At 38.2% G+C, this 11505-nt stretch overlaps 3 protein-coding genes across 5 annotated transcripts; 2 read left to right on the forward strand and 1 right to left on the reverse strand.

The window, feature by feature from the left end:
• Nucleotides 1–485: 485 nt before the first annotated feature.
• On the forward strand, nt 486–1865 carry LOC130935495 (rhicadhesin receptor-like). Its single transcript, XM_057865262.1, has 2 exons — nt 486–816; nt 1110–1865. Exons 1-2 carry the CDS (start codon nt 705–707, stop codon nt 1655–1657), a joined length of 660 nt encoding a protein of 219 aa, XP_057721245.1. The 5' UTR covers nt 486–704; the 3' UTR covers nt 1658–1865.
• Nucleotides 1866–2784: 919 nt separating this feature from the next.
• Nucleotides 2785–7119, reverse strand: LOC130935494 (phytochrome A-like). Of its 3 annotated transcripts, none has more exons than XM_057865260.1 (5): nt 6958–7119; nt 4757–6869; nt 3749–4565; nt 3381–3671; nt 2785–3244 (listed from the first exon to the last, which is right to left on the reverse strand). In XM_057865260.1, the coding sequence occupies exons 2-5, from the start codon at nt 6813–6815 to the stop codon at nt 3034–3036; spliced, it is 3378 nt and encodes a 1125-aa protein (XP_057721243.1). In that variant the 5' UTR covers nt 6816–6869; nt 6958–7119; the 3' UTR covers nt 2785–3033. The 3 variants fall into 3 exon arrangements, with proteins under 3 accessions (XP_057721243.1, XP_057721244.1, XP_057721242.1); XM_057865261.1 differs by having other exon boundaries at nt 4757–6816; nt 6958–7115; XM_057865259.1 differs by having other exon boundaries at nt 4757–7097.
• Nucleotides 7120–9456: 2337 nt separating this feature from the next.
• On the forward strand, nt 9457–11505 carry LOC130933583 (uncharacterized). Its single transcript, XM_057863212.1, has one exon. The coding sequence runs from the start codon at nt 9457–9459 to the stop codon at nt 11503–11505; it is 2049 nt and encodes a 682-aa protein (XP_057719195.1).

The following is an 11505-nucleotide window of genomic DNA, read 5'->3' on the forward strand; positions in this document are numbered from 1 at the left end:
TTAAAATGTAAAATATATATTTTTTAATAATTTTTTTTATAATATTCTTAAAACATGTTCTTACAAGTTAAAAGTTAAAACATAGACTAACAAGACTCATCATATTATAATCTAAAAATAATAAAAGGAAAGTGTTAGGTAAATAATAACCATTTTGAACAATATAAATAATCATTAATCAAATAAAAATATACTATATCTCCAAATTAATCATCTAAATTTTAATTTTAAAATAATCATCCGTACACTTAGTAAAATGAACATCTAATATATTTATTATTTATGTTGTTTAATATTTTTATTGTTTACTTATACTTTTCCATAATGAAATAACGAAATAGGCAAAGGTGTGGGTCAAGCTATAACAAGGGAAGGGTCATACTCATAACTCATACCTTATACTAAAGCTCCAAAATAAAAAAATAAGCAATGACCCAAATGATTATTATTCTTTAAGGATTGGCATATTGCATGCTTTGATTCCAAATTCATTCAGTATTGAAATTCAACTCATGATCATCCTTTTGTCTCTGTTCTAAGTCTTCTTCTCACCTTTGTGCCTATCTATATAAATACTGAAACCCTCATTAACTCATTCCAACTTGCCCAAAGCATTTAAAGCAATACACATTTTCTTCTTCTCTTTTTTGTTTCCTTTCATCCCACCCAATTTTGTTTCCTCATTCTTGGGTTCATAGTTAACCATGAAGTTCATAGGGTCAGTGTTAGTGGTGACTTTTGCTCTGGTTTTAGCCTCAACCTCAGCATCAGATCCTGATGCTCTTCAAGACCTCTGTGTTGCAGACACTGCATCTGGTATATCTTATATTTCTCTATCTATCTCTTCTTCTTTGATGTTTGTATTCTGGAACAACAACAACATAATAATCATTATGTTTGATCCTTTGGTTTTCTTTCAATTAACTGCAACTACTTTAATATTGCTTCCTTTTGCATAATATGGTGCACCCACTTGCATATGACTACTAATTAAGGTTTCTTTGTTAACACAACATAAAAAAGTTCATCTTTTTAAGTAAATTAAACATAGCCCAGATCTCAAAAATCATTGGCTGGTTGACATGGGTAGTGTGTGAATGAAAAAACAGGTGTTAAGGTGAATGGATTCACGTGTAAAGACGCTGCAAAAGTGAATGCATCTGATTTCTCATCAAACATATTAGCAAAACCAGGTGTGGCAGCAAACACAACCTTCGGTTCCATTGTAACAGGAGCCAACGTTGAAAAGATCCCAGGATTGAACACACTTGGTGTGTCTCTGGCACGCATTGACTATGCCCCAGGTGGACTCAACCCACCCCACACACACCCACGTGCCACTGAGATTGTGTTTGTTCTTGAAGGTCAACTTGATGTTGGGTTCATAACAACATCCAATGTTCTCATATCAAAGACCATCTACAAGGGTGAGATCTTTGTCTTCCCAAAAGGGTTGGTTCACTTCCAGAAGAACAATGCCAATGAACCTGCTGCAGTTATTTCAGCCTTCAACAGCCAATTGCCTGGAACACAGTCTATTCCTCTGACTTTGTTTGCTGCCACGCCACCGGTCCCGGATAACGTGTTGACCAAGGCATTCCAGGTTGGTACCAAGGAGATTGAGAAAATCAAGTCTAGGCTTGCTCCCAAGAAGTAATTGTTATAGTAGGAATGATATATACTTGATTGGTATATGTATGCTTTAATAATGTCTCTGTTGTTTTTCTCATTCAATCTCTCTTTGTTGCCTCACAATTCATCATGTATGTTTGGAAAACTCATAAAAGCAAATAATGGGACATATTCATTTCTTTTATAATTGGAATTTGAAAGGTGCTATCAGCATGCTTTGTTCTTTTTGTTAATCACAATGTGTTTGTGTGTGTGGTGTATTATTCAGTGTTGACTTATTAGTTCTCAATAGTGCTACTCCTTATTGCTTATAATAACAAGAATATTAAAGTTATTGCCTCTTATGCCTCATCTTACTCTCTCTCCCTTTCTTCTATAACCTTCCAATTAATCTCATTGAATTTGAACCATGGTGGTGTTAAAATAATGTATAATAATATTAATAATTACACTTCCTATCATATTGGTGTGGATAGATGGAAACAAATAACCTAACCCCAATATTTAGCAGCACAAAGAAATGTAGCTAGTATGGTCAAAATAGTAGAAAAAACCTGCGTTGATTATTAGAAATTATCATCGTGGCACCATGTAACCCGCTAAAGTCATAGATACTACAATACAAATAACTATTTTTTATTTATTCACACTAATCAAAACTAGCTATGCAGATTGATTAATTATCATGTCCTAATATATAATATAGTTTTATAAAGTTGCTGCAAATAAAAAGCCATACAGCCAAAGCGGAAGGTGGAATTTCTTTGTCAGTGTCCTAAAGATTGATTCCTAATAGCTTTTGTTCCTCCAATTATATTTAAAAGCGAGGGAGTTGGTAACTAAATTATGGGCCAATGTTAATTATATGCTACTCAATAGAGGCATAAACTGGCCGTACACATGAAATGGTGAATTCACAAAATAAACTAACTAATGGTTAGTGATGTTGGACCACTAACCCAAATTCATCTGTGTATATTCTCCTGGGGGCAAACATCTTAATTTGAGTAGATTTTCGTCTAAGGTAATTCCAATTGAACAAGATGTTTCTTTCACATCAGAAAAAGAAACCACACCTCATCATATTACAGCCAAGCATGTGAAGACGCGATAACAGCAATTTCAGAGACTTGTTTAATGTTTGATTACTAAAAATGCTTCTTAAATAATCTAAAATTGCAGGAAGAGTAAGTAATATAAATATATAATAGTTTATGTGAATAGCTGAATAACGTGAAGATTAATACATATATACACCGTACCGTACAAGGAGTTACAGAAGCGTTAAGACTTGAGACTGTTACTCTTACTCTTAAGGTATGTTGTACAAGAAAAGTGATTTCTTGCACACTTGCTTTTCTGATGTACAAAAACTGAGTATTTCTTTATTTTCCTATAACTTTAAGCAATCAATTTATGGGAAGCAGCCAGTTCAACTGTTAAGATGAAAGATGATTTGCCAGCTTCCCTCAGATACCGCACGTCTCCATTCATCAGCTTCAGCAACTTTCTGCTGATGAGCAGACTAATACCCTCCTCGGATTCTTGTCCTTCTCGTCCGAACATTTGGTTCAGCAATGTTTCCGGAACACCAACACCATCATGTGTTATGCTGCAAAGATAGCAAAAACAATCAGTGAATCACTTAAGAAGTAGTTAGATGATCACATGTGGGAATGTCACAAGTTTCTTGTTCCCATAAAGTTGAGGTACAACAAAGGAATATATAGTATGCATGGAACAGTTACCTTATCTCCAAGTTAGCCAAATGAACTGATTTGCCTAGTTGATCTTTGGTTAAAGAGGCTGCAACAACAACTTGACCTCCGGTTGGCGTAAAATTGATGCAAATCAATAAGAAGTCAGCCAAGACTTGCTGCAGCCTAAGACTATCACCATATAAGGTTTCTGTCATGATGTGCTCCGTGACTTCGTTGATTATATGGATACCCATTGCCTTGCTCTTTGTCATGACCTGACTTAGGCAGGCAACAAAAACTTGATGCAGAGTGAATTCAACCATTTCCAAATCCAAGTAGCTGTTCAGAGTACAAGAAAGAAAGGAATTTAATATTGTCATAAACAACATCATCATAATCATATTCATAAATCATACCCATCAATGATACGGTCGAGATCCGAGTCATCGAGAATTTTGCTAAGCTGGCGTTGGCACTGAGTGCCAGTGTCCAGAAGTTGTTTTTGCTCAATTCCCAACTCAGTATTCTCCAACAATTTTCGAGAGAACACAATCCCACACAAAGGATTCCGAATTTGCCTTTTCATATAAGTTAAAGCTTTGAGTCTCTTCAAGGCAGTTTGTTCGGATAAACGCTGAATGTGCAATGCTTGTTGAAGCTCAGGGCTAGCTGTCTGTAAGAAGCAGAAGACTCCAGTAACTTCACCCTCTACATCCAATTTCTTGCTCACAGAAAGCAAGCATTCTACATACTTGCCCTTCCGAGTGAAGAAACCAAAAGCAGCCTTCTCTGTTTCCACACCAGTCATGGCATTGTTAAGTACAATTCCAAAATTAACAACAGCTTCTTGATTCTTAAGACGGCAACAAGCCATATGGGTTCCGAAAACCTCCCCTAATAGCATTTTATCCATCACATCCTCTCTTTTCCATCCAGTTAACTTTGTCATGGCTGAATTCCATTCACAACACCAGCCAAATTCATCTGTGCCAAATATTGGGGGGATCAAAGGGTTCGGATTCTGTACAATCGCCCTATAGTCACCTTCAATTCGAGTGAATTTGTCCATGACTGTCTTCTCAGCAGTCATATCATGGGCCACAAAACAAACTCCCACCACGCTGTTTTGGAGATTCCTGCTTGCACAAGCATTAACTACCAAGCTGATAGGACCTGAATCAATCTTCACACCATGTGTTTTGATCTCAAATTGGAAATTCTTCTCTTCTTTACCTAATTACAAAGTAACAAAACAAATAAATAAATGATCTATAGAGAATATGGAAATCTGAAATTGTAAGTATCTTTTTGTTAATTCTTCATCAATGCAACATTCATGGATGGCCAAAGGGAACAACTTATAATCACATTTCTAAAGTTTCTTATGACAAAAGGATAAAATGGTGAATAGAAAAAAGACATACCCTGCAGTGCCATGTCCAGCATCTTCTTGACTCTCTCTGCTGAAAAATCCTCAACCAGCGTAAGTAAATCCTTTCCAATAGCTTCCTCAACTGAAAGGCCTGTCAACTCAGCAATCTTCGTGTTCCATCCATTGACCATCCCATCAACATTAACTGCCAAAATTGGCACTGATGCTGTTTCAATTAATCGAACCATCTCACTCGTCACTGCTTCTAGTTCTTGCATCCCTTCAATCTTCAAATCATTTAGTCTTGTATCAATAGCTTGCGTGCTTATATCCATAATCTCATTATCTTTGAACGAATTTCTCAGTATTAGCTGCAATGAATGGATAGCATCCATTTCGTAGTCCTTCCATGGTAAGCTCCTTCCCTTCACAACTTCAAGGAAAGCCTTGAATGATGATCTTGGACTCATCTTTGTAGGATCATCCCTGTCACCAGGCTCATGCTTGGCACCACCCCATCTGATTTCTGCAGCGGTGTGTGATCTAAACCAGAAAACTATGTCCATGGAAGAAATTCTCACAGCTGCCATTCCACAAACAACATTACCAAGAGCAGCAGCTCCTGGGAAGCCTGCATCAGACAAGCTATCTGTACTCAAACCCGTGGAGTCCTTGTGGCACTTAGAGAGCCATAAAGCTAGCTCTCTTATGTGAGACTCACTTGGAGCCACACCTAATCTCCATACCTTGTCTCTATACAAGAGTGCTGCTCCATCACATCTCACAAGATCCATTATATTAGGGCTCTGTGATACAATACCAAGGGGTGCATCTCGCATCAGCATATCGCACAAGAGTGTCTGCGTGCGCAGGATATTCTTCTCAACAATCTGATATTCTAACTCTAATTCCTTATTCACATGGATGGCAAATACTTGAGCCAAAAATTCACAAGCATACCTTAGAGGAAAGGGAACAAACCTTGGAGTAGTGTTATGGCAAACTACTAAACCCCAAAGTCTCTTTCTCTTTTGTGGCTGAACAACATCAGAGCCATCCCCATCTTCATCGTTATCATTGACCACAACTGCCATAACCAGGGAAGCAATTGAATTCATATTTTCCATATATTGCAAGTGACAACTATGAGCAGCCCTTAAAGTTGAACCGCACAAAGTTAAATCAATGGAAACTTTGGGGTCTTGAAGCACCTTCACATGCTTTGCACGACAATCAACTATCATTCGGACCTTGTTCTTCATAAACAAGAAGCGCGCAGCCTGGGGAATATCAGTGGCTGGATAGTGCAAACCCAGATATGGCTCAAGACCTGGCTTTGCAACCTCAGCAATCACTTCCCCATGATCATCCTCATGAAATTTATAAGCCATCACCCTGTCATAACCCGTGAGCTCAAAAACTTCTTGAACCATGGTGTCACAAAGCGTTTCCATGCTCCCACTGGGCAAAGACTGCAATCTAGTAATTGCTTTGGCCGCAAGCTTGTAAGATTGCAGGGCTCCGGCGGCAGTCATGGGAACTTCATGAGGCTTAACAGGCTCAAAATCAATGATCAAAGTAGCGGTAATACGATGAACAATTGCATAGAAGGGCTTGCCAGAAGTCTTGCAATGAACTAGAATGGGGTTAAGAAGCGAAACCTCCGGAACTGCAAGGGCCTTTTGTAAAGCAGCAGCACTTGAGGGCGTGAAAATAGTCCGAATGTCGGTGCCAATGGCAAGAGCAGTGTGATCACCAACACTTGGGACAGCATGGCTGACCATGGTAAGCATTTCAGATGCATTGTGACTGTATGCAATGACCCTAAGTGTCTTGTCATCCAAAGCTAACAAGCACCCAAAGGGCTGGATGAACTTCCCCTTCTGCATTTGATGAAGATAAGCTGCTGTAACTCTCTCACATCTTGCATGGTTTTCTCCACTGACTGTACCGGAAGACAACCGCACCGAATTGGAGTAGTCGAATGAACTTCCGGACTCCTCAAAGTTTGCATGCAGCTTTGCATCCACACTTGTCTGAGCAATTACTCTTGCACTCTGTCTTGATCTGCTTGAATTGCTCGATGATTGGGTTCGCCTCGACGACGACATTCTGATGCCGGAACCAATAAATATATCGATTATCAGCCCAATCACATCATAACACTGTTCGATTCATATCAAATTAAATAAGTAGCATATCGATGTTCTCACACAACAATTAGCAGAGAAAGAGAAAGGTGAAATCACCGACCTTGGAGGTATGAATTATGCAGATGAAGAAGATGAAGCAGAAGCAGCATCTATGTATGGCGTGAAAGAAAAGGCATGAAAAGGCGAAGATGGATATTTATGAGTTAATGAGTTTTTGGTGGCAAGTGAGGATAACTACTCCAAATCCTCACTACAGATTCAAACATCACCCACTGCCATGTCATATCTAATTTCATGATATTCGTTAAATAAAACGTTTTAAAAAATATTTATAATTTAATTTTGATGCGTATAAAATAATTTTATACTATATCACTAAAAATAATTTGTCGTTAAAATGGAAAGGGCGGCTTTTACCTTTTTTGTTTTCTTTTGTATACACTATCTTATCCTGGGCCTAGCCGCACCGTAACTCCTCTCCCTGCCTCCTTCCTTTAATTACCTCATCTTTGACTTTCTATTTTCCTTTCATGTCGGCTACAATTTCAGACGTCAAAGGTAACGATAATCGTTAAATTCGTAGTGTGCTGCTATTTCTTCCAGGATTTGGATTCTCTAAAGTTTGAATTTCAATTTAGAGAGTAAAGTGTGATCTTTTACCTTTAAATAGTTTTTCTCTTATTTATTTTTGGTCCCACCTATGAAATCAATGGTAAAAAATCACACTTTATTCTTTAAAGTGAAATTCAAACTTTAGAAGATCTAAATCCTTCATTCTAAATACTAGTTTAATTTAGAAATAACTAAAGTAACAGATATTGCTAAAGGGAGTTACTCATATAAAGACATTTAAATTATTTTTTTAAAGATATTTTTTTAATAATTAAAATTTAATATATATAATCGATTAAATCATATTATTTTTGTTAAAATTAGACTAGACAAATTAATTTAACCAAAAAAATGATGAATCAAATCTTGAACTAGTCTAAATTAATATTATTTTTTGTAAAAAATAACTATAATACTCTTATTATAAAAAATGATTAAAATATTCTTATAAATAAGACGTTTTTACGGTCTTTATCTGAGTGGTTCCATTGCTAATTGAAACACTGATTGTAAACACTGATTGTAAATATCTTGACATTTAGGCTTAGTTTGGTAAAGTTTTTACTTTTTAAAAATAGCTTATAAAAGTTAACTTTTAAAAGATGGCTTTTTAAAAGTTGTAGCATTTATGTTTGGTAAATCAAATCAAAAACAACTTTTAATAAACATAAGCAACATCAATTGTGTTTGGTAAAATAGCTTTTAAAATTTAAAAATACTATAATAGACATAAATGCAAACATTAAATTTGAAAATTAGTTAACATATGAGGTTATATTAGACTTTTAAATTTTGAAAAGCACAAGCCAACTTTGAAAAGCTCTATCCTATGTGCTTTCAAAAGTACCCCGATCTTTTAAAAGCTGCAAGTACAAGCACATGATCTTTTTTATTTACCAAACACAAAATGAGGAGCTTGAGCTTTTAAAAAGCACAAGCACATCTTCAAAAAACTTTACCAAACCAAGCCTTAATCTATCGCTAAACACATTTAAAACTGATCCATAAATAAGTAGCAACAAGAGAGTGTCATCCTTCATGTGCAGGCTTGTTTGAAGATGGCCCCATAAGTGTTTGTAACAGGGAAGGGAAACAACAAAATAGAAACCACGTGATGTGATTTTCCTTCATTCTATCAACAACGGTTTGAGCATACAGTAATCAACCAATGTAAAAGCACTATCAACAAATTCCTTCTTTTTTTCTTTTATTTTTATCCTGCTGTAACCATTTCAGCACCCTTGTCGTTTTCTCTTCTAACTACAGTAACGGTCACATTTCATTCAGTATATTTTGCACCCTGACCGGATGAGATGTTCGTAATTATCTACTTAGAGCATCCGGATATTATTTTGGGTTTGAATCATCTATTGGAAATTGGAATATAAAGCTTTTACTTTTGGGATTCCTGTTTGCAACCAAAGCTAAAAGTTTTTTCGGAATAAAGGCTGGGCAAGGGATACCATTTTTTCTTTATCCCTTTGTCAAAACACCGTCACATATTTCCTGAGAATCAAACTTGATATGACCAGTAATTATCGGTTATAAGTTATAACTCGGTAACGTCTAATTCATAATCGTAACCGATCATTTCATAATGAGCTATAAACAATCTTAAACCAATAACGTCAGATACACAATTAATTCTCTCCCTGGACATTACAACCCAAGGATAACGGCCGACCTTTCCACTAAAATATAAGGCAGACGGCAAAACTAGGGAAGGTATATCATTTTTCTTCTAAGATAATATCCATTATCTACTTTACACTAACTTGAGCGTTGGAGTGCCTTTGCAGGTTCCCAACCCCATTGTTCATCCATTGCCGACGTATATCGTGATCCAGCCGAGAAGTTTGCTGATCTTGGTCGGAGGACGAGCTATACCTCGGATTAAGCAGGTAAGAACATTTGGCACCCACCGTGGGGCCGAAAAAGCTTGAAATATCATTCGCAAAAGGTCCCAAAACACCCTTAAAATACACTCATGGCTGATATTCCTCCCCCCACCTCATCCGAGCTCTTACGAATGGTGACCGAGCTTCAACAAGCAAACCAACGAATGGCGGAGGAAAATCAGAGAATGCAGCATCAAATCGCGCAATTAGTCAACGCTCGAATAGAGCATAACAATGATCACCATGACCGAGAAGAAAACCATGAGAGTCAATCAGCGCCGACTCATGTTTCTGAAACACCTCAGCACGAGGAAGAAGGGGCTCGTAGAACTGAAGAAACCCAACCAGACGCGGAGGAAGAGGAGCGCGACAACTCTGCCGGCCCGTTTACAGTCGATATAATGAACTTTCAACTTCCCAAACAGTTCACCCTCCCGACGACTTTAACCCCGTATGACGGGCTCGGAGATCCAAAGCAGCATATCAAAAAATTCCGATCTATTATGATCGTTAACGGTGCATCCGACCCTATTTTATGCCGTTGTTTTCCATCCTTTTTAGATGGTCCTGCACTTGACTGGTTTTGCTTTTTGCCTGCAGATTCGATATCGCGCTTCCAGGAGTTAGCCAAACAGTTCGAAGACCACTTCGCAGCATCAGCAATATATCTGCATGATTCTGACTACTTGACGACCATCAAGCAAGGCCCACAAGAGAGCTTAAAGGATTATATTACACGTTTTACAAAGGTCGCCATGAGAATCCCGGATCTCCATCCCGAAGTCCATCTACATGCCATTAAAAGCGGCCTTCGTCCGGGCAAATTTCAAGAGACAATTGCCGTCGCTAAACCAAAAACCTTGGCCGAATTTCGCGAGAAAGCCAAGGGACAGATAGACGTCAAAGAGCTTCGACAAGCCCGAAAAGCAGAAAGGTCGATCAACAGTAAGGATGATGATAAACCCCGGGATAGTAAGAAAGCCTTTAAACTAGTTCCCCGTTATGATTCATACACCCAGTTCAACACAAAGCGAGATGACATTATCAAGGAGATACTCAATTCCAAGTTAATTAAGCCTCCCCGCAAGGCTGGCAACTACCCGGAATCCAAGGGCATTGATAAATCTAAATATTGCACCTTCCATCAGAAGCACCGACACACAACCGATGATTGTGTGATCGCCAAAGATCTACTCGAACGTCTTGCAAGACAAGGCCACCTTGATAAATTTATTGCAGGGCACATGCAGAAGAAAGTAACCTCCACCTCTGACCCCTCCGCAGCAAGGCCTTCATCAAAGGAAAAGGATAAAACACCAGTCCAACCCAGAGGGATTATCAACTGTATTTCGGGAGGATATGCTGGAGGCGGACACACAAGCTCAGCCCGAAAACGCACTTACAGGGCCATGTTGACAGTCACAGATGCCTTTAAAGGTCCTCAGCCGGTTCAGGACTTCCCAGAGATGACTTTCCATTCAACCGACTTTAGTCATACTGATACCAATTATGATGATCCAGTGGTAATTTCTGTTCAATTGGAGGACTTGATAGTCCGCAAAGTACTACTCGATCCTGGAAGCAGTGCCAACGTGTTATTTTTTACCACGTTCGAAAAAATGAACCTAAGCAGCAACATTCTACAACCATGCCATGGAGACTTGATAGGATTTTCAGGAGAACGAGTCCCTGTTTTGGGTTCTGTGTGGTTACAAACCACACTCGGTGAGCAACCATTATTTAAGACGCAAGACATTCAATATCTTGTAGTGGAGTGCTTTAGCCCTTATAATCTTATATTAGGTAGACCATTCTTAAATAGATTTGCTGCAATTGTATCCACGGTTCACCTTTGTGTTAAGTTCCCTGTGCAGGATAATTTAGTAGCAACCATCCATGGCGACCTCCACGAAGCTCGGCAATGTTATAACACAAGGTTAAAGCCCATCAAAAAGAATAACACGGCGCAGGTCAATTCCATACAATCCGAACAAATAAGGTTGACCGAGCTTGATCCAAGAGCCGACTTTGAAGATCGGCCTATGCCAAATGAGGAATTAACAAAAGTCGCACTGACTAAAGATCCCATGAAGTTCACTTTTGTGGGAGCATCGATCAGTACCGAAGAAAGAGAGTAA

Source organism: Arachis stenosperma, chromosome 6, assembly GCF_014773155.1.
Source record: "Arachis stenosperma cultivar V10309 chromosome 6, arast.V10309.gnm1.PFL2, whole genome shotgun sequence".
NCBI classification, from domain to species: Eukaryota; Viridiplantae; Streptophyta; class Magnoliopsida; order Fabales; family Fabaceae; genus Arachis; species Arachis stenosperma.